The sequence below is a fragment of the Peromyscus maniculatus genome, chromosome 2, assembly GCF_049852395.1.
Source record: "Peromyscus maniculatus bairdii isolate BWxNUB_F1_BW_parent chromosome 2, HU_Pman_BW_mat_3.1, whole genome shotgun sequence".
NCBI lineage: Eukaryota > Metazoa > Chordata > Mammalia > Rodentia > Cricetidae > Peromyscus > Peromyscus maniculatus.
The window spans coordinates 147667801-147695800 of NC_134853.1; the positions used below are offsets into that span (position 1 = coordinate 147667801).

General features: G+C 47.0%; 1 protein-coding gene across 1 annotated transcript; it reads left to right on the forward strand.

Moving 5' to 3' along the window:
* The first annotated feature begins 2 nt into the window (after positions 1-2).
* Yars1 (tyrosyl-tRNA synthetase 1) lies at positions 3-28000 on the forward strand. The gene is made up of 13 exons (XM_006995713.4): positions 3-315; positions 7444-7590; positions 7731-7906; positions 11054-11183; positions 15567-15647; positions 16328-16420; positions 18728-18863; positions 19644-19729; positions 22490-22625; positions 23180-23277; positions 24311-24504; positions 25461-25602; positions 27192-28000. The coding sequence occupies exons 1-13, from the start codon at positions 151-153 to the stop codon at positions 27300-27302; spliced, it is 1695 nt and encodes a 564-aa protein (XP_006995775.1). The 5' UTR covers positions 3-150; the 3' UTR covers positions 27303-28000.

A 28000-nucleotide genomic window follows, 5' to 3' on the forward strand; every position in this document is an offset into this window, starting at 1 on the left:
CGACCCCGCCTTCCGCACCGCCTACCCTGGCTGACGGCTCCGCCCCTTCCTGTTTCATCGACCCGTTCGGCACTCCGCTGCTCCTGACTGCGTGCTACTCCAGGGCGGAAGAGAACCTAGGCCTAGCAAGCGGAGCTACGAGCTCAGCTGATGCAACCCGAAGGGACGAGCGTGACAGTTCCCGGCACGCGGCGACGGCGGCGAACGAGGAAAGGGCGCGGGTGCCAGCTGAGCGCGGGAAGCGGAGAAAGCGGAGCCATGGGGGATGCTCCTAGCCCTGAAGAGAAGCTGCACCTTATCACACGGAACCTGCAGGTCGGGCCTTGGGGGTTGAATGCGCCGTTGGGTCCTGGGGACTCTTGAGTCTAGTGATCCCAAGCCCAGCCCTGGGTCCTACGTGTGTAGGGCCTCGGTCTCCGCGCCCGGGCGGTTCTAAGGCCATCTCTACCAGTCAGTCGATCAATAAGTTAGTCAGGCAGCCCATTCCCAGGGTGCAGAAGAATCCACAGCGGACTCACCTTTTGTGCGCCCTTTTCTTGTGCTGTAGCCATTCTGGAGCTAAGAACCCCATTCCACCCGTCCTATGATATGCGGGGCGCAGTGCTAGTCTCTAGGGAGTTAGGGCCATATCCTCCCAGGGCTCCTGTGGAGAGAACTAGAAATTTAGAACAACTCAGAACTCAAAACACTAAAGGTAATGCAAGTGCTGAAAGTTCCTGTGCCTGGAGTTCCGGATAGAAATGGGGGAGGGTGGGCTAAAGAGATGGCTCGGAGGTTAAAAGCTCTTGCAGAGGACCCGGGTTTGGTTCCCAGCACCTGTGTCAGGCAGCTCAACACGGCCTGAAGCTTCAGAGGATCTGACATCCCCTTCTGGCCTCCGTGGATACCTACACACTTAAGAAATAGAGAAGGCTTCCTCTGAGGAAGTGTCCTCCACACTGCGCCCAGTCTGTGCATCTTCCCTGCCCTGCCTAGGTGCTTCTTCTGTTGTCCACAACTACAAGTGTAGGGGCAACCAGAAAAATCCCGAGAAGCAATTTCAGGCAGAGGGAAGACCCAAGGGGAGCAAGAAAACTGTGCTTCAGAGAGAAGGCTGGGAGTGTAGCTCACTTGGTAGAGCAACTGTGAGGGTCTGGGCTCAGTCTTCGGGGCCCTCATATACCCTTGCTCCAAGAAGACTGATTTATCTGGAGTGGAGCAAGCATCGTGCCGTTCAGACAGACCCTTGCCAGCAGAACTGTCTCCATCCTTGCTCGTAAGACCCTGGCCTCTCCTGTTCCTCCACAGCACTTACCACTGTTGTTTGACTTGTTCGTTCGTTCGGGAGAGGCAGGCAGGAGCCAAGTCATGAGGGCCTTGTAAATTCTTTTAGAAGCCAGATAAAGACTGGATTAGACTTACGCTAAGGGCAGTTGCACCACCAAAGCGTCTTTCTGACCTTTATTTATTTGTTTTATTTAAGCTGTAATGCACTGTTCCTGGGTGTGGTGGTACATGCTACCTGTAATTTCAGCACCTGAGAGGCAGAGACAGGGGGATCACTTCAACTTGGAGGCCAGCCTAGTATAAATAGCTAGCTAGGGCTACATACGGAGACCCTGTCTCTAAAGTCATACACACACACACACACACACACACACACACACACACACACACCGAGACAGGGTTTCTCTGTGTAGCTTTGCGCCTTTCCTGGGACTCACTTGGTAGCCCAGGCTGGCCTCGAACTCACAGAGATCCGCCTGCCTCTGCCTCCCGAGTGCTGGGATTAAAGGCGTGTGCCACCACCGCCCGGCAGCATTCACCCCTTTAAAGGGTACAATTTAGTCAATTTTTCTTTTTGTTTTGTTTTGTTTTTTTTTCTTCGAGACAGGGTTTCTTTTTTTTTTTTTTCCTTTTTTTTTTTTTTTTAAGATTTATTTTATTTATTATGGATACAGAAGAGGGCACCAGATCTCATTACAGAGGGTTGTGAGCCACCATGTGGTTGCTGGGAATTGAACTCAGGACCTCTGGAAGAGCAGTCAGTGCTCTTAACCTCTGAGCCATCTCTCCAGCCCCGAGACAGGGTTTCTTTGTGTAGCTTTGCGCCTTTCCTGGAACTCACTTGGTAGACCAGGCTGGCCTCGAACTCACAGAGATCCGCCTGCCTCTGCCTCCCGAGTGCTGGGATTAAAGGCGTGCGCCACCACCGCCCGGCTTAAGTCAATTTTTCTGTACATACAAGGTTGGGGTTCTAGAACACTTTTATTTCCCCCAGAAGATGTCATATCCCCCAGAAGATGTGAACCAGCCTGTGAGTGGTGGCCCATGCCTGTAATCCCAGCACTTGGGAGGTGGAAGCAAGAAGACCAGGAATTTCAGGTCAGCTTGGGCTCCGAGCTGACCCTGTCTCAAAGAAAAAGAAAGCCTTGTAACATTAGCTATCACTACCATTACCCACCCCTGCCCCCCAGCCCCAAGGAAGTAATATCAGCTTTCTGTCTCTTAAGTATATACCTCTCCTGGGCAGTTCCTATGACTGGAATAATATAACACATGCCCATTGGTGTCTGCTTCGTTCACAGGCTAGTGTTATACAGACACATCTGTGTTTTTGTTCCTAGTGGATTTTCATTCCTCATATTTTCTTCTTCAGCCCCTTCCCATTTTGCCTCCTGCTTTTCCGCCCCTAGCTCCTCCCCTTCCCCACCCTCCCCCTTCTCCTTCAAGCCCTTCTCGCTCGCCTGCCACTCATTCTCTGCTCTAGCTTCCCTTCTTTCCCAACATGGCCTCTCCCACCCTCTTCCTTCTTCCCTTCCAGGTTCTCTCCCCTCCCCAGGTCTCCCATGTCCCTTTCCTCATCTCACTGGCTTATTCTGACCTTTGGTCTCTTCCAGGAAACTGCTTCCCTTGTGGGAAAGAGCTCTGGTGTGTAGGAGAGAGTTAGGAGGGGGGAATAGAAACCCAGGGCCAAAGACACCCTGAAGGCAGAGACTGAGAGCAGACAGTGCCCAGAAACCAAAACCTGGACACTGAGACAAGAGGCTGATGCCTCTGCTCTTTATTTATTGTGCTTTGGCTTTTGAGACAAAGTAAATCTTATTTGAAAAAGAAAATGGGGAGCTGGAGAGCTGGCTCTATGGTTAAGAACACTTGCCATTCTTGCAGAGAACCCAAGTTCAATTCCCAACACCTCCACCAGGTGCCCTGCAACCACCTGAAACTCCAGTTCCAGGGGATCTGATGCCTCTGGCTTCTGCAGACACCTGCACTCATATACAGACACCCATACACAGATACACATCATTAAAGCTAGAAGAAGTCTTTAAAAAGGAAAGGAAACGATACTGCCAGCTCCCGGGGCTCAGGTCAGACATCTGGGACCTGGAGCCCCTGTCTCCTCTCCCTTCAGCCAAGCTAACAGTAACTGGGTCGATCTACCTTCGGAGTGGACCCACACCCACCTCTGCAGTCTGCCTGCCTTCCTCACTTCACTCTCCGCACATACCACATTGTATTGATCCATTCACTAACTGGTGGACATTGGAGTTACTCTACTCACAACTTGTTGGTCTTTTTTTTTTTTTTTTTTTTTTTTTTTTTTTTTTTTTTTTTTTTTTGAGACAGAGCTTGCATCAATGGTAGAATTGAGGAATTAAAGAAAGATACTTCCTCTTAGAATAGTTTAGAGTGGGCTGGAGAGATGGCTAGGGGTTAAGAGCACTGACTGCTCTTCCAGAGGTCCTGAGTTCAATTCCCAGCAACCACATGGTGGCTCACAACCATCTGTAATGAGATCTGGTGCCCTCTTCTGGCCTTCAGGCATACATGCAGGTGAATACTGTATACAAAATAAATAAATAAATCTTTAAAAAAAAAAAAAAGAATAGTTTAGAGCAAAAGAGAAGCCAAAATTTGAACTCTCTACTTCTCTCCCTGTGTCTGTAATTTGTGGTCTGTGGCCTGTTGTCTGGTTGTGTGTAGCTGTTGTCTGGTTCCTGTTGCTTGTCCCTAACAAAGAGTTTGCTCTGAATTTACTGAACAATCTAGAATGAGGGACACTTTTCTACAGAGATCTTTAGCAGAGTTCTACAAGGAAGAAGTTACTTCACCTGACGCAGAACAGCGCTCAAAACCTCACCCAGGTGCTGGCTGATTTCAGTAAATGGCACACACACACACACACACACACACACACACACACACACTCTGAGTCAGGGCATGGGAAAGCACATAACTTAAGAGTAAAACAGCTCTCTCTGCGTTTAGCACGGGTTGTAAAAGCTGATGTGGGGAATCCAGGGCAAGTAAGGTTGGCTGCATCGCTCTCTTAGAGGCGGGTTAAGCTTGCAGAGACTGAGTACACAGGAGGACAGCGGATCCAGTATGCAATAGGATAGCAGACTTAGTGCACAGCCTTCAGTGGTCTCAAGGCGTATTAACTCTACAGCTAAGTCTGGGAAGGTTCTATCCTTTGAAGGCAGGAGGATTTTCAGAAGCAGATATCACCACATGGTCTCTCTGCGTAGTTCAAGGTACCTGGCTTCACTTGAAACTTACTTTGGGGTGCTAAACAGGCAGCTCAGCAATTAAGAGCGTGTACTGCTCTTGCATAGGACCCAAGTTCAGTTCCCAGCACCAAGGAAGCTGAATGGGCTTCAAAGGCACTTGTATACACCAACAGACATATATACATACATATAACTGAAAGTCATAAATCACTGAAAACAATGAAGCTGATGCTCATTTACCATTCCCCAAGTACTAGGAATGATTGAATTAATAATTGTACTAAATCTTTGTTTTTCTAACTTTTGGATTTTGAGATAGTTTCTTATATAATCCAGGATGGCCTTCAGGCATTACAGATGTGTGCCTTACCATCCCACCTGGTTTTATTCGGTGCTGAGGATCAAACCCAGTGTTTTCTTCACATCAGGCAAACACTCTACTACCTGAGCCATATCTCCAACCATGTTTAAAACTTACAGAAGCCATACAGGATGTATACTGTAATGCTTTGAAGCAACCGAAGGGAGTAATTTAGGTGGAATGTGAAATTAGGAACTAGACATGATGTGTAGCTGTGTTGATAAAGTGTTTGCCTAGTGGGCTGGAGAGATGGCTCAGAAATTAAGAGCACTGGCTGCTCTTCCGGAGGTCCTGAGTTCAATTCCCAGCAACCACATGGTGGCTCACAACCATCGATAATGAGATCTGGTGCCCTCTTCTGGTGTGCAGGCACACATGCAGACAGAACACTGAGTACATAATAAATAAGTAAAATATATATATATATATTATTATTATTATTATTTAAGAAAAGTGCTTGCCTAGTGTGACAAGCAGGGCCGGTGGGCTGTGAGGCACTCAGCAATTGGGACGTCCACATGAGATTTGCCTTTCAGATATGCTTGGTGTATTCACATAAACGTTTCCTTACAATGCCGTGCTGTTACAAAGATTACAGTAGTTTGATGCACGCAGACTTGTCACCCTCGAGGACAGTAGGGCAGGAAATGCTGAGGCTTCTACTGGGCTCCTGTGAGGGTACGTTAGGAGCAAGCTTGATCTGAGACCTTCAGCTGTGGCAAGCTGGGAGGATGGCACTGTTGAAACTTCCAGAAGGTCCTTTAGAACGTCAGCCATCAGCTAGGCTGACAGTCGGGCAGGTGTGAAGTCATCAATAATGCCAGAAACTCAGTGGTCCCTGGAGACAGAGTCACAGTGGCCAGTCTCAAAGCTGCCTTGCCTACAGTGATCAGCATAGGTGTCTTGGGAGCATGGTGGTATAATCTGGGGGTCCACTGTCTGGTTTCAGGGTTTTTGTTGTTGTTGTTGTTGTTGTTAAGATTTATTTATTTATATATGTATGTATGTGTGTGAGTGTTTTGTCTGCATACGTCTGCACGCCAGAAGAGGACATTGGCTCTCGTGGGACTACAGTTACAGACAGTTGTGAGCCTCTATGCGGGAACAGAACCCAGGACCTCTCGAAGAGCAGCCAGTACTCAGAACGACTAAGCCATCTCTCCAGCCCCTATTTTCAGTTCTTAACTCTTTGGGTGTGTCAGCTCATGGCTTTACCAGGCTCACCATTTTAACGTAACTGTTTTTCTATTAACAGTCAAAACTTTATGTTCACATTGTTTGTAAATATTTTCTCCTTTTACAGCAACATCCTTTAAGTCAAAACATGTTATATTCATTTTGTCAAAACAAATTCTCAGTTCAAAACAATATGACATGTTTTCAACATAGCTTCCAGGTTACACAAAAACGGTTTCACTCACCGTAGCTTACACAAAGGCCTAGGTTTGGTGCCTGACTAGGTATGGCATGGCAGCACACACCTGGAATCTCTGCACCCAAGAGGCAGAGGCAGGAGGATCAGAAGTTTGAGGCTAGCCTAGGTTACATGGTACCTTGACTCAAAACAAAAAAGAATGTAGGATCAGAGAATTGCTGCCATCTAATGATTGAAAGAACGGTATCAAAGACGTCTGAGCAGAAAGAGAGGTGGGAAACAGGAGAACAAGGAAGCCGGAGGAAGAACGTGTTTCCTGGCGTGGGGGGAAGGGGGTAGAACTAAACGGTGTTCATTGCAGTTAGCTGACTCGGGTGTCTGTGAACCTCAGAGGGGTGTGGAGTGCAGGGGGGTGTGGCACACGGGAGGCAGAGGCAGGACGATGGAGCTCACTGAAATGAAACTTAAGCAAATGAGACCGGAAGAGATGGCTAAATTAAGACAGTGGCTCCAGGGTCTGATGATGATTCAGCAGTTAAAAACACTGGCTGCTCTGCCTGAGAACCTGGGTTTGGCTTTGATTCCTGGCTCCTTTTCTTGTTTTGTTTTGCTTTTCAAGACAGGGTTTATCTGTGTAGCTCTGGCTATACTAGAACTCACTCTGTAGCCCAGGCTAGCCTCAAACTCACAGAGATCTGCCTGTCTCTGCCTCCCAAGTGCTGGGATTAAAGGTGTGTCACCACTGCCAGCCTGATTCCTAGCTCCTAGATGGAGGCTTACAACCATCTGTAATTCCAGTCCCAGGGGATCTGACACCCTTCAGACCTTCTGGGCCACTGCACATGCGTGGTACACAGACATGCCTGCAGGCAGAACACCTATATACATGAAATTTAAAAGAAAAACAAAATGTTTGTTGAGTAACTACAGAAGGAAGGAAGGAAGGAAGAGGTAACTGAGGGTCGAGAGGGGAAAGAAGGAGAGATTTGTGCCTTCATACCCTAGTGTCAACGTCATTTCCTGGAAGAGGCACAGCAGCCACAGGAGTGGCTTAGGTTGACTGTCAGCACTGAGAACATGTTTGGACTCCAGTGACATTTGCCTGCAGGCTCTGAGCCTGAACCCTGAACCAGTGACACGTGGCTTTGTTTGCCGGATAGAGGATGAGCAAGGTGGGGATCAGCATTAAACCAGCTCTTCTGCTTCCACAACAGGAGGTTCTGGGGGAAGAGAAGCTGAAGGAGATACTGAAGGAGCGGGAACTTAAAATTTACTGGGGCACGGCCACCACGGGGAAGCCACATGTGGCTTACTTTGTGCCCATGTCCAAGATTGCTGACTTCTTGAAGGCAGGATGTGAGGTAAGAACCCATGCTATGAACCAAGCCGTTGTCGCTGGTAAATGACCAAAAGAGATACTTAGCAAGGCTGGGGACGGGAAGTGGATGGAAGGTGCTGTGGCAGACTTACATTTTGGTGGCCTCTTAATGTTTCTGTCAAGGTAACGATTCTGTTCGCGGACCTTCATGCTTACCTGGACAACATGAAAGCTCCCTGGGAACTTCTAGAACTTCGAACCAGTTTCTATGAGAATGTGATCAAGGCAATGCTGGAGAGCATTGGCGTACCCTTGGAGAAGCTCCGGTTTATCAAAGGCACTGACTACCAGCTCAGCAAGTAAGCACTCGATGGCTCCTTGGAGACCTGGCGTTCCTCAATAATTACAGGGCTGGGAGTCCAGGCACTCTTTACATTGGGGTTGGAAGCTACTTGATACTACCTGTTAAGAACCATTAAACAGTTTATGCCTTTTGTTGGTTTAATTCACCCATCAAAAATGTACCGGCTTGGAAACGCCTAGGTTCTACCCTGTTTGCTACAGATATAAATGTAAACCTAACCCTAACCAAGCCTCAGCCTTGGAGCCCAATGCCTGTGGGAAGGGATGGGAAACATCCAGCCTCCTTTCTCTTTCGGCCTCAGCAAATAATGATGAAAGAAATGTGTGAGGAGGTTGTCATCCTTCCAACAGTGTTTGTTTGTTTGTGACAGGGTTTCTCTGTGTAGGTTTGGATTCTTTTCTAGAACTCACTCCGTAGACCAGGCTGGCCTCAAACTCAAAGAGATCCACCTGCCTCTGCCTCCCAGTGCTGGGATTAAAGGTGTGTGCCACTACCGCCCAGCTTCTTCCAACAGTTTTTATTGTGATGTTGCATGGAGATGCTATACCATCTTATGTCAGGGACAGATTTGGGCATTTGTGGCTCTCATTAGAGGTGGGGCATCCTGAGATACCAAGGAGTGTCTATACCTTAAAATAACTTCTAAGTCATGGACACACCATTGCTTGTGAGAGTCAATTTGAAAGATGTTAAAGCATGTGCTCTTAGGATGTGTAGAATAGTGTCTTAGAAGTGGAGCACAGATGACTGCTTGACCCTGGGAGAGTTAGAATCTCAGAGTAGGTGCAGGGAGACAAAGTACACCAAACAAACCACAGGAAAAGACTGAAAAGTGGAGGCTCTCTAAGGCTGGCATTGGTGCACACCTGTAATCTCAGTGCTCAAGAAGCAGGCGCAGGTAGAGATCTGTGAGTTCAAAACCAGCCTGGTCTACAGAACAAGTTCCAAGTCAGCCAGAGCTACTTAGTGAGACCCAGGCTCAAAAATAAATAAATAAATAAATAAATAAAATGAAAGGTATAAGCTATGAAATAAATAATCAAAACTCTGAGATTCAAAGAACGGTGGTGGAGCGTGTACTTGCTGTTCATGAAGTCCTGTGTGGAATTCCCAGCAGCCCCCACATCAAATGAAGGCCTCTTCCACTACATCAAAAGTCAAATGAAAAAAATAGCAAGCCACAGGCCAGAGTGTAATTCTGTGGTAAAGTGAATACTTTGTACACGTAAATTCTTGGTTTCAAACACACACAAATGCAAGCCACAAATGGCCAAAATTCTATGACATATACAACTGGCCAAAGATTAATATCCAATATTTCAAAAATTATATAACCACTGGATGGTGGTAGCACACACCTTTAATCCCAGCACTCAGGAGGCAGAGCTAGGCAGATCTCTGTGGTCTACAGAGCGAGATCCAGGACAGCTCCAAAACTACACAGAGAAACCTTAAACCCTGTCTTGGGGAAAAAAAAAAACAAAACTACAGAATCAGGGAGGCATAGTGGTATATGCCTTTAATCCCAGCACTCAGAAAGCAGACGAGTTCAAGATTAGTCTGATCTACATAGTTCTAGGCCAACCAGGGATAACTAGTGGAAAATACTGCCTCAAAAAATAAATAATAATTACAGTCAATTATTTTAATTAACCTCATCCAGCTTAAAAAAAAGAAGATTCAATTGAGTTTTTCTTAGAATTCTCAAGTGACTAGTAATCGTATGGAAAAAAAATAGTGGCCCCTGGTTGTTATTCAGAGAAATGGAGATTAAAATCATAGTGAAAAATCACAGTGTAGTCAATAAGTGGGAAAAAATTTTAAGTGCCAAAATAGATAATAAAATTTACAAAAATCTGGCTAAAGAGATGGCTCAGCAGTTAAGAGCACTGGCTACTCTTCCGAGGACCTGGGTTCAATTCCCAGCACCCACATGACAACTCATAACTGTCCATAACTCCAGTTCCAAGGGATCACACAGACATACATGCAGGCAAAACACCAATGCACATAAAATAGAAAACAAAAAAAAACTTTTTAATTGACAAAAATCACTTTGGGAAATGATTTGGCATTATCCACTGCAATTTGAGATGCAGATCCCCTCTGATCCTGGGAATCAGGCCACATAGAGGGAAATGTGCCTGTGTATACCAGTGTAGACACATGTTTACAGGACACTGCTTCTAGGCACAAATGCAAAGCTGAGAAGCAGCAACAGGCTCAAGATCAGGTTCCTCTAAAGGGGACAGAAGTGGTAGAATTAGGAGAGGGCACTGGGAACTGCAGAGGTTGTCTTCAATTGCATGATAGGTGCTGTTCTTTATGTTGTTACGCTCTTCTTTTTTTAGATTTATTTATTTTATGTATATGAGTGTTTTGTCTGTATGCATATATTCACACCCCTTGTATACCTGTGCTCACAGAAGTCAGAAGAGGACATCAGTGCCCCTGGAACTGGACTTATGTATGGTTGTAAGCTACCGTGTGGGTGCTGGGAACCAAACCCAGGTCCTTTGCAAGAACAAGTGCTCTTAACCACTGAGCCACTTCCCCAGCCCTTACACATGCCATCTACTTAAAACTTCTTTTTGGGTTTTCAAGACAGGGTTTCTCTGTGTAGCTTTTGGAGCCTGTCCTGGAACTCACTTTATAGATCAGGCTGGCTTGGAACTTAACAGAGATTCACTTGGCTCTGCCTCCCTAGTGCTGGGATTAAAGGCGTGTGCTACCACCGCCCAGCTTTAAAACTTTTTTTAAAGGTAGAGAAGAAAGATTGGGAAATTGTAGTATTTATTGATTAAGGGATTCCAGAAGAGAAAAGGGGATAGCAATGATACAGTATGTCACAAGATAATAGCGGAACATTTTCCAGAACCAAAGGAAAACTTAAAGTAACAGGCTGGGGGTTGGGAGGAGGGAGAACAGGGGAATCTGGGGTTGATATGTAAAATGAATAGAAAGTCTCTTAATTTAAAAAAAAAAGGAGGAAGAAAAGGTAACAGTTTGGATGCATGAATGGATGTCATATTGTAGAAGCCGAGGCTGTGCTATCTTTAGAATGTCCTAACGTCAGGGGCCTGACCTGGGACGCAGGCCTGGGCCCAGCCTTATCGAGATCTCTTCTGCCTTTCTCCTTCAGAGAGTACACGCTGGATGTGTACCGACTGTCCTCCATGGTCACACAACATGATGCCAAGAAAGCCGGGGCTGAGGTCGTGAAGCAGGTGGAGCACCCTTTACTGAGTGGCCTGCTGTACCCTGGACTGCAGGTACACATGAGGGCGGGATACCCCTTACCTTTCTGCACTCTTTCTTGCTTTCCTTTGTGAGGATTTCTTTTTAATGTGTATTGCTGTTTTGCCTACGTGTATATCTGTGTGATGGTGTCAGATCCCTTAGAACTGGAGTTAGAGACAGTAGTGAGCTGCCATTGTGTGTGTGCTGGGAATTGAACCCAGGTCCTCTGGAAGAGCAGCCAGTGCTCTTAACCACTGAGCCATGGCTCCAGCCCTCTGCACTGTTTCTAAGGAGTGGACACAAGTCTCTCCGGGCACTGGCTGTACCCTGTACTCACTCTTCAGGTTGCACTATACCTTCTTTCCTGGCTCTTCTCCACCCTGGATACTTCTTTATTGTAAGTCCCTATCTCCCATTTCCTTTCTGGTTTTGATCTTTGGTTGGGGTGTGTGTGTGTGTGTGTGTGTGTGTGTGTGTGTGTGTGTGTGTGTGTGTGTGTGTGTGTGTGTTTTGAGACAGGGTTTCTCTCTGTAGATCTGGCTGTCCTGTAACTCACTCTGTAGACCAGGCTGGCCTCAAACTCAGAGATCCGCCTGCCTCTGCCTCTGTCTCCCAGGGCTGGGATTAAAGGCGAACGCCATGACCACCCAGCTGCACAGTTTTAAAGTATGAAGCTCAGTTGATTGAGTGCACAAGACTATGAGTTTGACCCCTAGTACCGCATGATCTGAGCACTAAAAAGGTAAAGGCGGGAGGATCATGAGTTCAATGATGAGGCCTGTCTGGGCTACATGAGGAAATTATCCCACACAGTTTTCTGTTTTTTTGTTTTAATTTAAGCTCCATCTACTCTCCTAATTGCTGAGAAGTGTTGGTTTTCGTTCTTTTTTTTTTCCTTTTTCTTATTTATTTTATGTGTGTAAGTGACCTGTCTTCATACACACCAGAAGAGGTAATCAGATCCCATTACAGATGGTTGTGAGCCACCGTGTGGTTGCTGGGAATTGAACTCAGGTCCTCTGGAAGAGCAGCCAATGTTCTTAACCTCTGAGCCATGTCTCCAGCCTCGGTTTTGGTCACACTATGTTCTTCTGCCTAGCTAAAAATTTGCAGGAAGTTTCCTAGCTCTGACTTCAGAGTGCTAAGATTATAGGTGTGCACCACCATGCCCAACCTTTTTTTACTTCTTCAATCAAATGGTTTAGATTTCTAGTCCATGGTAACCATATGTGGTTATTACTAGTAGCTACTAGTTCAGACAGCACAGATACAGAACATACTCATCATTACAGAAAGTTCTGTTAGATAGTTCCTTACTCAACCTTCCTCTATGTTCTCTCTTTCTTCCTTTCTCCTAATCCCAACTAATTGTGAACTAAATTTTACCAATTTTGCTTTTTAAAACTCTTAAACTCAGGTCTGTGGAGATGATTCAGTGGATAAGGTGCTTGCTGCTTCAGACCCCCAGAACCCACATTTTTAAAAAAAAAAAAAAAAGGCCAGGCAGTGGTGAGTTCAAGGCCAGCCTGGTCTACAGAGAAAGTTCCAGGATAGCCAGGGCTACACAGAAAAACCCTGTCTCGAAAAAGAAGAAAAAAAAAGTCAGGCAAGTGTGGGAACCTGCCTGTAATCCCAGCACTTGGGAAGCAGAGACAGGGAATCCCCAGACAAGCTAGCTGTTAACCTTACTGGATGACAGTAAAGATCACCAGCCCAAAACGTTTGGTCAGCTTAAGCAAGCTTGATTTTCTGTCACACAGGACTATCTCCCTAAAGCTGTGTTTGAGAGAATAGGGGTTTTATAGCTCCGAAACTACAAGGCTGGTGTTTCCAAGGGTTTGGGTGATGTAGGAACTTAGCAGAACATTTTATCGTATCAGGGTGGAGGTCAGGGTATGAGGGTATGGGATGTCAAATTTCAGAAAATGGGACAAGACATGATCAAGCAGGAGTGGACTTATTCTGACCTTAGCTTCTAATCAGGCCGGTCTTTACTAACTAGCAAGACTAGCCAAGTTAGTGAGCTCCAAGTTCAGTGAGAGCTGCAGCCTCAGGTGGGGAGCAGTGGAGGAAGACACCCCACATCCATCTCTGGCCTCCACATTCATGTATGCACACACACTTACACACACGCCAGCTCTTCAACTTGTTCTTGCTCCACGTCTCCATGGATCATGGGTGTTTTTCAGAGCCGTACAACAGCCTGCTAGTGATGCTGTCTGTCTCCAGCCTGCATAGGAGGACTCTGGTCCATGCCCTGTCTGCAACTGGTGTCCTTCTTCAGTGCTGGTCACATTTGTCCTTAAAACTGTTCACTGGCAGGACATTACCAAGGTACCCTAGTATGGCATTCATGGTCTTACCCACTTTTCTTTTTACTATTATTACTATTTTTGAGACAGGTTCTCTCTCTGTACCCTTGGCTGGTCTGGAACTCACTATGTGAAGCGGGGGGCCTTGAACTCACAGAGATCCACCTATCCCTTCCTCCCTGGTGCTAGGACTAAAGGTGTGCCCCACCATGACCAGCTATTTTAATTTTGAGATAAAGTCTTTGTAGCTCAAGCTGGCTTAGAACTCACTATGTAGTCCTAGATGGATCTGCTCTGCCTCTCCAGTATTGAAATTAAGTCACAAGCCACAATACCTTGCCCTCACCTCCTTGTCTAACCTCTGCACTCACCATGCCCTACATCTCTTGACGTTTGCTTTCAGAGACTGAACCATTCACTATTTTCCTAAACACTTCTCACACTGTTTCCTCTTGTAGTAGAAAGCTTCTATGTCAGTGGTTCTCGGCGTTCCTAATGCTGAGATCCTTTAATACAGTTCCTTGTGTTGTGATGACCCTCAACCATAAGATTACTTCATTACTACTTCATAACTGTAAGTGTACTACTGTTATGATTCATAATGTAAATATCCAATGGTCTCAGTCTACCCCTGTGAAGGGGCTGTCGACAACCCCAGGGGTTTTGACCCACAGGTTGAGAACCACCCTCTAGTTTTTGGTGTATTTTGTTTTGTTTTGTGTTTTTTTCGAGACAAGGTTTCTCTGTGCAACAGCCCTGGCACTCGATCTGTAGACCACATTGACCTCAAACTCACAGAGATCCACCTGCCTCTGCCTCCTGAGTGCTAGGATTAAGGGCCTGTGCCACCATGCCCAGCTCTAGATATTCTTAAACCAAGTCCAACCCACGGTCTCATTCTAGGAAGGCTTTCCCACAGCCAGCTGAGTAGGCCACAGGAATCGCTTCTTCCTTGGTATTGGCCCTGTTCCATGAGTGTGTAGTTAGCCTGTACACACTGTGCTAAATGATCTATGTCTCTCCCCAAGTGGGTCACTGAGCTGCTTGCAGGGAGGATGTGGGTCTGATTCATCCCTGAACCCCCAAGGCTGGACCAGGCCTCACAACTAATGAGTGATAGATAGGGTACAGTTAGTAGTCCTGGTTTGCTCTTTTTGGGGTTTGGGGTTTTTTGGGTTTTGTTGTGTTGTTGTTGTTGTTGGTATTGGGAAAGAGTGGGACAATTGACCTACAGTTCACATTATAGCATAGATTGATCTAAAACTCATAGCAATTTCTGTGTCTCAGCCTCTTGGTTGCTGGGGTTATAGTCATGAACCACTATGCCCAGTTCAGGACTACCCTCCCCATGCCTAAAGAGTACCAAGGAAACTTTACTCAAAAGCAAAGCCATAGAAAGGATCTGAACACCGGGCCAGTGAGACTGCCCAGAAAATTAAGACTTGCTAGCCGGCCTGATGTCCTGACTTGGAGCTCCTAAGACCCACAGGGTGAAAGAAGAGACTCAACTCCTACAAGCTGTGAGAGAGCATTGGGCCTCGTGAGTGAAGAAAACCTGTTCTACCTCTTATCTAAGTCATCATAAGTCTTTGGTTTTGTTGGAGGTTTGGAGCTAGGGCCTGAATCCAGGACCATGGACAAGTTAAGCAGTTGCTCTTACCACTGACTCACACAACCTTTTTTTCCCCCAAACAGCATCTTACTATATTGTTCAGGCTGGTCTTGAACTCATGACCTCAGGATAACCTCTTGCTTCTGCCTCCCCAGCAGATGTCATGGCGAGCAGGCAGGAGTCACTGCTTTATGCCAGTTCTTTGATGTGACATAGGCTGCCTTATTCAGTGGGGGACCTTTGGCATCGCTCCCTCCCGCTGCATTAGATAGACTAGATAGACTAGGAGCATCCGGAGAGCAGAGCCTGGGCCATCTGCACTACTGTTCACACAGGTACTCGGCAGCTGTTTCTGAGCCACCGGGGAGGCTCTGTGTTAGTTATTCCCTCCTGGCTACCCTGCAAAGAAAATCATGTGATTCGAACTTCTCTGTGTCAGACCCATAGGGGACAAATACAGTAGGTGTTTATGTTCATGTTTCTTTCCACAGGCTTTGGATGAAGAGTACTTAAAGGTAGATGCCCAGTTTGGTGGTATTGACCAGAGGAAGATTTTTACCTTTGCAGAGAAGGTGAGTAGCCACTTCTCTCTCCCATACCTCTGAGATACACAGCTGAAGCCGACTCAGTTATGAGGCACAGTCACACCAGTCAGACATAGACTGGCAGTTTCTAATTATGTGTAGCTCTCTGTCAATCCCTCTAGTTAACAACGAAGACCACGTATCCCACAGCCTGAACTCCAGTCACTGTTGCTTTCTTGTCTGCTGAGTCTTTTTCTTAGCACCTGGTTACAGAAAATGCTTCAGGGTAGAATGTGTAGTGGGCAGAGTGCACTCTCAGCAGCCACATGGTGGCTCACAACCATCTGGAACTGCAGTTCCAGGTGATCTAGTGCCCTCTTCTGCACCAGGCATGCATGGGATGCACAGTCGTACGTGCAGGCAAAACACCCATGCACGTAAAACAAAAAGAAAATTATATGTTCTGCCAGGCGGTGGTGGCACACGCCTTTAATCCCAGCACTGGGAGGCAGAGGCAGAAGGATCTCTGTGAGTTCGAGGCCAGCCTGGTCTACAGAGCGAGATCCAGGACAGGCACCAAAACTACACAGAGAAACCCTGTCTCAAAAAAAAAAGAAAGAGGAAGACTGTAGTACATAGTGCCCTGAAGTAGCTGGTCAGACCCAATGAGAACAGAGTGCTGAGGAGGAATTTATATTTATATCTGCTTTGCTGTGTTTTCATTCCAGTACCTCCCTGCACTTGGCTACTCAAAACGGGTCCATCTGATGAATCCCATGGTCCCAGGATTGACTGGGAGCAAAATGAGCTCGTCAGAAGAGGTAAATTACTAACCACTTCTTTACATTTATCTATTGGGGGGGGGGGGGTCCCATGTGCCTTTACCCACTGAGACACATCACCAGCCCAAAGATTATGCTTCTCCTTTCTCTTTGTGTTTTTGGTTTGTTTGTTTGTGGGAGGGGCATGGGGTTCAAGACAGGGTTTCTCTCTGTAGCCCTAGCAGACCTGGAACTCGCTCTGTAGACCAGGCTGTCCTGGAACTCCCCGAGATCCACCTGCCTCTGACTCCCGAGTGCTGGGGTTAAAGGTGTGCGCCACCACCGCCCTTTCAATTTTATGTAGTGTTGGGGATTGAACCTAAGGCCTATCATGTTGTATAAGCAACGTTCCACAGCTACACCCCCAGGCCACAGCCCCTTTTTCATTTATTTCCACATTGATTTATTGGTTTGTGTGTATGTGTGTGGGTCCACACCTGCAGTGGCCCAGGTATGTAGGTCATAGGACTACTTGGGGAAGTTGGTTCCTTCCTTCTACCGTGTGGGGACCAGGGATGGAACCCCGGTCGTCAGGCTCCGTCAACACGCACTTTCACCCACTGAGCCTTCTTGCCAGCCCCCCACAACCATTTCTAGAATCTAGAAAACTTCAGCGAAAGATAGAGTGAAGTCTCCAGCGAGCGGTCCCCTAGCTAACTAGAGTCTGAATGTCTGTGCTGTGAGGCACAGTATGTCTGTCATCCAGTAAATAGCAGCCGGAGCGGTCCTGACAGGGTCTGTCTGGTTGACTGCTGCTGATGACCAGAATGATCCGATTACATGGCTTCCTTTGGCCATCTGCTTGTAATGGTAGCACTCTGGAGGATGGAAAGGACAAGTCAGCCTTGGTGGCAGACACCTTCACCTGCCAGCCATCTCACCAGCCCTAGCTTCAAACTGTTAATGAGTGATGTGCCACCTCACATAACTAAAATCTCCATTTAAAATTTTTAATTTTAATAGCCGAGCGTGGTGGCCTTGAATTATAGCACTTGGGAGTCAGAGGCAGGCAGATCTCTGAGTTTGAGGCCAACTTGGTCTACAGAGGGAGTTCCAGGACAGTTAGAACAGTTACACAGAGAAACCCTGTCTGGGGGGGTACGGGGACGGATGTCTATGGGCCTGGCTGTAGTGGCGCCACCTTTAATCCCAGCCCTTGGGAGCCAGGACAGGCAGGGCTACTCAGAAACCCTGTCTCAAAAAAAAAGGAGTGAGGAATGTTTACAGGACTAGAGAGATGACTCAGTGGTTAAGAGCACTCGCTGTTTTGTTTTGTTGTTTGTTTTTTTTAAGATTTATTTATTTATTTTATGTGTATGAGTGCTCTATCTGCATGTATGTCTTTTTTTTTTTTTTTTTTTTTTTTTCTCAAGGCAGGGTTTCTCTGTGTAGCTTTGCACCTTTCCTGGAACTCGCTTTGGAGACCAGGCTGGCCTCAAACTCACAAAGATCCACCTGGCTCTGCCTCCCGAGTACTGGAATTAAAGAAAGGCGAGCGCCGCTGCCGCCGCCCGGCTGCATGTATGTCTTTATGCCAGAAGAGGACATCAGATCTCACCATAGATGGCTGTGAGCCATGATGTGGTTGCTGGGACTTGAACTCTAGTCCTGGAAGAGCAGCCAGTGCTCTTAACTGCTGAGCCATCTCTCCAGCCCCAATACTTGATGTTCTTTTTTGCTTTCTTTCTTTTTTTGAGATAGAGTTTCTCTGTGTAGCTTTGGAGCCTTTCACTCTGTAGCCCAGACTGGCACACTCACTGTTCTTGAAGATGACCCAGGTTCAGTTTCCAGCACCCACACTAGGTGGCTCACAACCACTTGTGAGTCCAATTCCAGGGCATCCAACATCCTCTTCTGACCCTGTAGGCTCCTGCATGCATGTGGTACATATACTCAGGCATACATACATACACATTTTTTTTAAATCAATGGGTAAATAAATAGTCAGGGCTTGGGATATAGCTTAGTCGATAGAGTCCTCACCTAGCATAAATGAAGCTCTGGGTTTGAACACTACACAAAGCAGGCCTGGTAGTACATGCCTATAATTCTAGCACTAGGGAGATAAAGGCAGAAAGTTCAGTTCAAGAACATCCTTAGCTATATAGCAAGTTTGAGGCTAGCTTGAGTTACAGAGACCCTAGCTCAAAAGAAGACAAAAAGAGTGTGTAATCCATCATGGAAAAAATGGATAGATTTGACTTCGTTAAAATAAACTTTATTTTTAAATTATATAATGTATGTTAAAGTTAGTTGAGTGCGTTCTCATTTTCAACCACAAGAGGTCTCTTCCCTCATGACTTCTAGGAGTCCAAAATCGACCTCCTTGATCGGAAGGAGGACGTGAAGAAAAAGCTGAAGAAGGCCTTCTGCGAGCCAGGCAACGTGGAGAACAACGGGGTTCTGTCCTTCATCAAGCATGTCCTCTTTCCCCTCAAGTCTGGTAAGAGTCCCCTGCTTGTTTCTCAGGGGCCGTGCTGGAAGAGCCAAGTTCCTGCTGGGACTGTTCTTAAAACTGTCACAGAATCTTCCTGCAGGGACTGGCTGCCCTGAATCTCTGCCCTGATTTCATATACATGATGTGCACTGTGAGGCTGGGCTGTCCCTCAGTTATCTGTGTGTCCATTACCAGGCAGTGTCTGTGTGTGTGTGTCTGTTATCAGGCAAGATCTGAGAGATTGTCAGGCTGCAGAGGGGTGTCAGAAATGGGAGTGGAGGCAGACATTTTGAACTGGAATAAAAAGGAATTCTTTGTTATTTTGTTTGTTTTTAGAGACCGGGTTTCTCTGTGTAGCCCTGGCTGTCCTGGAACTCACTCTGTAGACCAGGCTGGCCTCAAACTCACAGAGATCCGCCTGCCTCTGCCTCCCAAGTGCTGGGATTAAAGATGTGTGCCACCAGCACCCAGCTGAATACAAAAGAATTCTAAGCCATGATGTTCGTTGAATACACAGTTGTGGCTGCTTATCCAATTAAAGAATAGGAAGGCTCATTGTAGAGAGCACATCTAACATGCCTCAAATCCTAGATTTAATCCCAGCAGCAAAAACTGAAAATGTAAATGCCAGGGCTGGTGAGATAACTCAGTTGGTAAAAGTAAAATGCTTTAAATATGATATGTGTGTGCACACGCATGCACATCAATAGCAAAAACTACAGATGGTTGTGCATTTGGCGGAGGACTGCTGTGCCTGCGGTTACTGACGTGGGATGTCTGTCGCAGAGTTTGTGATCCTGAGAGAGGAGAAGTGGGGCGGAAACAAGACCTACACCGCTTACCCGGAGCTGGAGAAGGACTTTGCCGCCGAGGTAACACCAGAGGAGAATGAGTGTGCACTAAGTCTAACAGCCTCTCCCTCCTGGACGAGCCACACGGCTCTGCCTTGATGCCCTCCAAGGCTGTTTTATTAGTGACTTAGATTTGGATTCAAGTAGTTTATGAAGTAGACGGGCCAATGGCAGATACTTAAAATACTGATTTTCATCATTCTCCAAGGGGCTAGATGCATTGCAGTAAAGAACCTTTCTCCACGCCTGCACTGTGGGCACATACCCACACCAGACACATTTATACACATAATTTAAAAAAAAAGAAGTAGGCATGCTTAGCCAGTGAGCAAGTATATATTCTGTCATCAGCTATAAGAAGAGCTTCCCGGGGGAGGGACTAGGTTTTCATGTGACTCCAGAGAGTCGATGCAAGACTGTGGGTGGGGGAAGGGTTGGAGACGGCTCAGTGGTTAAGAGCACTTTCTGCTCTTGCAGAGGACCCACATTTGGCAGCTCACAACTACCTGGGACTCTAGCTCCAGACACTCTGCTGCTCTCTTCTGCTTCCAAAGGCTACAGTAGTGTCCATGTGTACAGGCACACATGGATGTGCAACTTAAAAATGAAAAGAGGCTGACAGGCATATATTGGATTTGGTTTGGTTTGAGGGGTTTTTTTGTTTTGTTTTTTTGGTTTTTGGTTTTTTGAGAAAAGGGTTATATTGGATTTTTAAAACACAGTCTCTCTATGTAGCCCTGACTATCCTGGAACTCATAGAGATCCACCTGCTTCTGCCTCCCCAGTGCTGGCGTTAAAAGTGGGTACCAACATGCCCCAACTAAGAGAAACTTTCCCCCAGCCTCGGAAGTTGGTGAAGTGGGCTGACTCACTTGACTTTGCATCCCCCTCCCTTAGAGGTGGGGGGCAGCAGCTGGGGAACCACTTGGAGGCAATGCTAGATATAAGCGGGTCTGAGTGGCAGCTGGAGGGGACTCTGATCTCTGAGGTCTGGAAGCTTGTGTGGCCCATTTGGGGATGTGTGGCAGACATTACTCTGAAACCCTTCCCTGTTGTCTGAGGCAGGCCACAGAACCCACATCCCTGAAAGCAGTTCTTTGTGGGAATGCTAAGCAGAATTAGAAGGAATGCTTCTGGAAAATTCTGCAGCCACATATTCCCACAGTACTTGCCATGGTGGAATTTCAAGTCTGGTATAGTTTTGATCTTCACTGCCTGAGACAGAAGCCACTCACTGGTGACATGTGGCTGTGGCGCACTCACGGTGTGGATACTACAACCAACAAACTGAATTTTAATTGACATCTGGATAGCTGCAGGCCTAAAGCATTCGCTCAAAGTTAACTATTCCCAAGGAAATGAAGTAGCATCAGAAACAGAAATGTTGTCACTAATGTATTACAGCAAGCATACCTAAGGATGTCCCTTCAGAACAGCTAAGTACTTCCAGACTATATTTAGGTACAAAAGGTAACTCCAGGATACAGACAAAATACTGAATTTCAACCAGGAGGTGGTAGCACTTGCCTTTAATCCCAACACTGTCCTGGGACTCACTTTGTAGACCAAGTTGGCCTCTGAACTATAGAGGCCACCTGCCTCTGCCTCCTGAGTGCTGGGATCAAAGGTGTGTGTCTCAGCCACACCAGGCAGTGAGCCTGTTTGCAGGGTGTAGCATTTCATGTGAGGTTGTATGTGGATTTTTCTTGTGTTGTCATACTGATGCTTAGATTTGGGAGCATCACGGATCTGCTCTGCAGGTTGAGGACAGCTCAGTTGTACTCCATGTGGCAGCACCACTCACCATTGCCACCATATTGTGTACCTCAGTCCTCATTCTGACTCTGATATACCCGCTATCATCCTCATTTTTATTGCTTGTTTGTTTATTGTTTAAGTAAACCAAGACTGGGCTGAGGATGTGGTTCAGTGACAGCTTGCCCAGCATGTATAAGACACTGGGTTCAACCTCAGTACCTCAAAAAAAAAAAAAAAAGAAAGAAAGAAAGAAAGAAAGAAAGAAAGAAAGAAAGAAAGAAAGAAAGAAAGAAAGAAAGAAAGAAAAGAAAGAAAGAAAGAAAGAAAGAAAGAAAGAAAGAAAGAAAGAAAGAAAGAAAGAAAGAAAGAAAGAAAGAAAGAAAGAAAGAAAGAAAAAGTAGTGAAAGTCATCATCATCAAAACTTAAAAGGGATTAAGTGTCCAATTACACCATTAACCAGAACTTATATGTCTAACTCAGTCTTTAGGCCTAGGGTTACCTGTGTGAACATTTTCCTGTGGGTAACATTTGGTTTATGGCTCAAAGTATAAATGGAAAGACTAGCAGAATTAGAATAATGAGTGCCGGGTGGTTGTGCTGCAGGCCTTTAATCCCAGCACTTGGGAGACAAAGGCAGGTGGATCTCTGAGAGTTCAAGGCCAGCCTGGTCTACACAGTGAGTTCCAGGAGAACCAAGGCTACCCAGAGAAACTCCGTCTGGAAAAAACAAAAACAAAACAAAAAAAGAATAATGAGCATATTCAGCCTATAAAAGTCTTAAACTAGAACAGAATTCAAAGTCCGAAGGTCTAGATGCCAGGCTGAGGTCAGGAAGACTGTGGGTTTGAGGGTAACCTAGGCTACATAGTGAGACCTGTCTGAGACAGGCAGGCACCTGGCTTTGAGAGCACTCACTCTCTGTTCTACCTTTTCCCTAGGAGTGGTGTAAGGCTCCAGACTGCAGGGAACACTTCTGTCTGCCATGTCACCCTTATCTCACCGGGCCTTGTTTACTTCTCTAGGTTGTACACCCTGGAGACCTAAAGAATTCTGTTGAAGTTGCCCTGAACAAGTTGCTGGACCCCATTCGAGAAAAGTTTAATACCCCAGCCCTGACGAAGCTGGCCAGTGCTGCCTACCCAGAGCCTTCAAAGCAGAGTAAGTAAGCTGGGAAGAAGCCTGGGATTGAGGCCACCTCGAACGTTCTAGTATATGTTTGCTAAGCCTGCCTCAGTGAGCTTGTCCCTAGGTGGTGTTCACAGTGGCAGTCTGTTCACAGCTGGCAGGCTTCTTGAAAACACGCATTTTAACAGCCTCCCTGCTCCCATCTCTCTGCTTCTGTCTTGTGAGTTGGTCATCCAGTTACCCATGATGCTGAGGTGCTGCTGTAGATACCTTTGTGTGACCCATCCAGAAGAGACTGAGCAAACTCTGCATGGAATTTATGAGTAGAAATACCCAAAGGTGGCCAGACTACTGAAGGCCTTGCCCTCCATCTTAGTAATAGAGAAAAGCTGAAGAGAAAAAATCTTGTGTCCCTTCTCCAAGGCTGCTGGGCCTGTGTTAAAGTATAACTCAGTGGATGGGCTCAGTGATTCTCTCCTAAATCCTGCCTGGTTTCAGTATCCTCATCCAGTGCAGGCAGACCTGGCCTGCCATTGGGGTGGGAGAGGAAGAGAGTCCCGACCCCACAGAGTTCTTCTCATTTCCAGAGCCCACTGCCAAAGGCCCTGCCAAGAATTCAGAACCAGAGGAGATCATCCCCTCCCGGCTGGATATCCGTGTAGGCAAAATCATCAGTGTGGAGAAGGTACTCATTTTCCACTACATCCCAAAGAGGCAGAGAAGGGTTAGGTCTGTGTGTTTCCATCAGGAGGAAACCTAGAGAGGGGAGGCAGCATCCCTGGGGTCATATTGCAAGTCAGAGCCCAGGTGTCCAATTGCAGGCAGTCTCTGAACCTTTTATAACACAGCCAGGAACCAGGAGAGAGGAACACTGGTCAGAGAACTTAGCCATCAGATGGCCCGATGTACTCACCTAGATCGTACCAGCTTGCCTGGACTAGCTTCTGGTCTTACTTAGAAGGTGGCTGGGGGGGGGGAAACGGGCTTCCTTTTTTGCGGGTCATGTGATCAATCATTGGCTGGGAACCATTGTTCTAGGCCTTTTTCCCCTGGCATTGATTTGCTTGACACTCTGGCCCTAAGCCTCCCAGCCACTGGATAGACTACTTGATATGGCTGTTGGTGCTCCCACCTCATGGTGAGGCCACCATTCATCCACTCCCACCTCCTGGACACCTGGAACCCTTGGTGTAGTGCTTGGGTCATAACGGCACTCACTAAACAGTCCAGGCTACCTAATCTCCGTTAAGAGATTTTTCCACTAGCCATTAGGTTCATTTTCTCAAATCTGGTCCCTTGAGGAGTAAATGTTCCTTCAAGGCATGTTCTCAAAGCCAGGCATGATAGCACATGCTTGTAATCCTAGGATTTGGGAAGCTAAGGCAGGAGGATCACTGCAAGTTAAAGGCTAGCCTTGGCAACATAGTGAGACCTTGTCCCAAAAATAAAAAAAAGAAAAAAACAAATGCAGGGGAGCTTTGGAAAGAGCAGATGTCCCTTTGTGATGACCTCCACTGTGGTCATCTCCCACTAATTTATTTGTATACTGGGAGTTGAGGAGAATATGCCTGCCACATGTGTGGAGGTTTGAGGACTCATTTCTCTCCTTCCACCATGTGGCACCTGGGGATCTAACTCAGGCGGTCAGGATTGGAGGGAAGCACCTTTACCCACTGAGCCATCTCTCTGGCCCTCTGACAAGAATTTCTTGCTGGCAGCACCCAGATGCAGATAGCCTGTATGTGGAGAAGATTGATGTGGGGGAAGCTGAACCCAGGACTGTGGTGAGCGGCCTCGTACAGTTTGTGCCCAAAGAAGAACTCCAGGACAGGCTGGTGGTGGTGCTGTGCAATCTGAAACCCCAGAAGATGAGAGGAGTCGACTCCCAGGGCATGCTACTGTGTGCTTCCATGTGAGTGAGGGTTTGTGGGCTAGGACCTGGGGAGGGCAAGTGAGGAATTGCACAGGATGACACTCTCCCATACACCATGTGCAAGCCCTAAGAAAATGCCCCCTTCCACATTGATGCTAAGAGATAAGGCATGAAAGGGGGACTGTGCAAGTACTGTGGATTAAACACCTTGCATGAAAGATAAATTGTTAAGAGAAAACTAGATTGGTAGGGCATAGTGGCATATGCCTTTAATTCCAGCACTTGGGAGGCAGAGACAGGCAGTCACCAAGAGTTCGAGGCTATCCTGGTCTACATAGTGAGTTCCAGAGCTACATAGTGAAAAAAGAATTTTTTTTAATTAAAAAATAAAATAAAGGGGTTGGGGACTTAACTCATTAAAAAATAAAATAAAGGGGTTGGGGACTTAACTCAGTGGTAGAGCGCTTGGGTCCTGGGTTTGGTCCTCAGCTGGGGGGACACACACAAAAATATAAAAATGGATGGATACTGGACACAGTGGCACCTATCTTTAATCCTGGCACTTGCAGGGAAGGGTCTCTAAGCCTGGTTTACTTCTCAAGTTCCTGACCAGCATGGCTACACAGTGAGATCCTGTCTCACCAAAAGAAAGGCTGGAGGTCGGATACAGCTCAGTTGGAGTTCTTGCCTAGCTGGCATGAAGCTTGGGGTTTGATCTCCAGCACCTCATAAAAGTGAGTGTGGTAACCCACACCCATGACCCCAGCACTGGGGAAGTAGCAGCAGGAGAATCAGTTCAGGTACAGCCTGGGCTACATGAGACTCTCCAGGTAAACAAACAGAAATGCAGGGGTCACACTATAGTCCTGGGTTAAGTGTTCAGAGAGGGAAAAGGGACCAGGACCTCCTGGGTTATGGCACTAAGGACCCGGGTCACTTTAACACCCACAGCTGTTGGGAAGTCCATCGTCTTGCCTTTTGTCCTGTCTTTCCAGAGAAGGGGTGAGCCGCCAGGTTGAACCTCTGGACCCTCCCGCAGGCTCTGCTCCTGGTGAGCGGGTATTTGTGAAGGGCTATGAGAAGGGTCAGCCAGACGAGGAGCTCAAGCCCAAGAAGAAAGTCTTTGAGAAGCTACAGGTGAGATGCTGCTCTCCTCCCTTGCCCAGGCTGCCCCAGTGTGCTGTCCTCTTGCCCAGGCTGCCCCAGTGTGCTGTTCCTGAGTCGGCAGTTGTCTCTCCCAGCTGACTCTTCCCGCACTGAGTCCCTTCATCTTCATTCAGCTCTGAAGATGAGGGGCCGAGAGTCTCAGAACCCTGCATATGCCGAGTGGTGACATAAGGCCAGTGGGGGACTTTGAGACACGTCCTTGTCCATCTGACCATAGTCTGAGAAAGCAGCAGACGGAAGGTCATCCCCATTTTACCTCAGGCTGTGACCCTCCATACCACAGCAAATCAATGAGTAAAAGGAAGAAGTAGACCCTCTCCTACCCAGGAGCATTTAGAACATTCACTAAGCTGAAGACGGCCTGCTCTAGCTGTCCTGGACTCACTCATTTTTTTTTTCTAATAATGTCAAGTCCAGAATATGTGTCAGGCACTGTTCTAAGTGCCTGGACTACACCAGTGTAACAAATTAGCTCTCTTTGTGGAAAGAACTTTATAGACACTGTCTTAAATATAAGGCCAGGATGAAGAGAATATCCCTAGTCGTGCTGGGTGTTTTGGTGCCTGTATGTAATTCAGATACTTAAGAGGCAGAGGTAGGACTGTCCCAAATTCATGCCAATCTGTTTAACAAAGGAGGTCCAAAGCTGGGCGGGGGTGGCGCACGCCTTTAATCCCAGCACTCAGGAGGCAGAGGCAGGTGGATCTCGGTGAGTTCAAGGCCAGTCTGGTCTACAAATCGAGTTCCAGGACAGCCAGGGCTGTTACAGAGGAAACGCTGTCTGGGAGAGGTGGGGGGAGTTAATTAATTAATTAATTAAAAAGGAGCTCCAGACCAGCAAGGGCTATACAGTAAGACGCTTCTCAAGACAAAAAAAAAAAAAAAACCGTGGACATGTATTTCCAGTCCTGTCGAAGCTACTAAAATAGGCCTTGGTTGCTTCTTTCTGATCTTTTGCTGGACAGAGGGGCATTCAGGTTAGTCTGCTTTTTTAATCCCTGAGTGTTTCCTCATATTAAGTATCCAGAGGGATCATGTGTATAGCGGATCGTGGCCTATCAGCTGCTATGACCAGCTTGGGTGTGCTCAGTGGTAGAGCACTCACTCACTTATCAAACAAGACCCTAGGTTTGATCCCTGACACCATCGTTATCATCATCATCATCAACACACACACACACACACACACACACACACACACACACACACACACACACACACACACAGTGCTGTGATATTAGCAGTCTAGAAGTCTTTATATTTATTCATAGAAGTGAATGTGCTTACCAAAAGATCAGAACATGGAAGCCTTTGTACTCAGAAACACTGGATCAGGGGGCCCCCGGTGGTGTGGTGTACCTTCAATCCCAGCACTCAGCAGCAGAGGCAGGAGGATCACTGTGAGTTTTGAGGCCAGCCTGAACTCTAGGACAGCCAGGACTACTCAAGGAGACCCTGTCTCAAAAACCAAAATGAAAAAGTTTGGCCAGGTCCTGCTAATAATGTAAGACGTTTGTGTCCCACTGCTGTAACTTTTGTTTTCTGTCTGTCTTGTCCAGGCCGATTTTAAGATTTCTGAGGAGTGCATTGCACAATGGAAACAAACCAACTTGATGACCAAGCTGGGGTCCATCTCCTGTAAATCACTCAAAGGGGGGAGCATTAGCTAGCTGGCCCAGCCTCCTCCTCGCACCATGCCATCTGCGGTCTCAGCTTGTGACATCATCACCCGTCCCCATCTCAGGACACTGAGCTGCAGGTCTGGAACTGTTGACAGACAGGAGACTTGGTAAGGGACAGCTCACCTTCCTACAGTCTGGGATCATCCCACCTGGCTGCAAGGAACCTGACTGACCGCCTGGGGTAAGGACGGCTGCCCAGCAGCAGAGCTGTACCTCCTTCCCCTGGCAGCTGACTTGAGCAATCTGGTTTCAATAGAACCAGTAGAAAAAGTTTATTCCACCGTCCTTGAAATTGGAAAAACATTGGTTCCCAAGTTTCCGAGAGTTGTCCCCACAGCTGTACCTCTAGCCGGGATCTAGTGCCTGGCCTGGGCTAATTATAGTTTCTCCCCCACAGGAAATTGTGGGATTTGAAAAGAAGGGAAACAGAGCCTAGAGGTCTATCAAGCTTCCCAGGGCTGGCAGCATCCCAAGGCCTGCCTACCCTGAGGCTTGGCACCAGTGGCAGGGTCTGCCCCAGCTCTCCTGGGGCTTCCCTTGATCTGGCTAGGTTGGGACACTCCCTAAACCAGATGTGTGTCAGCAGCAGGACGGGATGGACTGACACAACATGGGGGACTTCATAAGGCATCTCAATCAAGTCACTAACCGCCACTGTCAAGTTCAAATAAAGTGTCTGAACAAGG

Excerpts from the sequence above, each read along its gene's own strand:
- Yars1 (XM_006995713.4), top strand. The coding sequence starts at position 151 with ATGCAACCCGAAGGGACGAGCGTGACAGTTCCCGGCACGCGGCGACGG. Across the intron at positions 19,730-22,489 it reads AGAAGGACTTTGCCGCCGAG|GTTGTACACCCTGGAGACCT; the intron begins GTAACACCAGAG and ends TTACTTCTCTAG. Across the intron at positions 24,505-25,460 it reads ATGCTACTGTGTGCTTCCAT|AGAAGGGGTGAGCCGCCAGG; the intron begins GTGAGTGAGGGT and ends CTGTCTTTCCAG.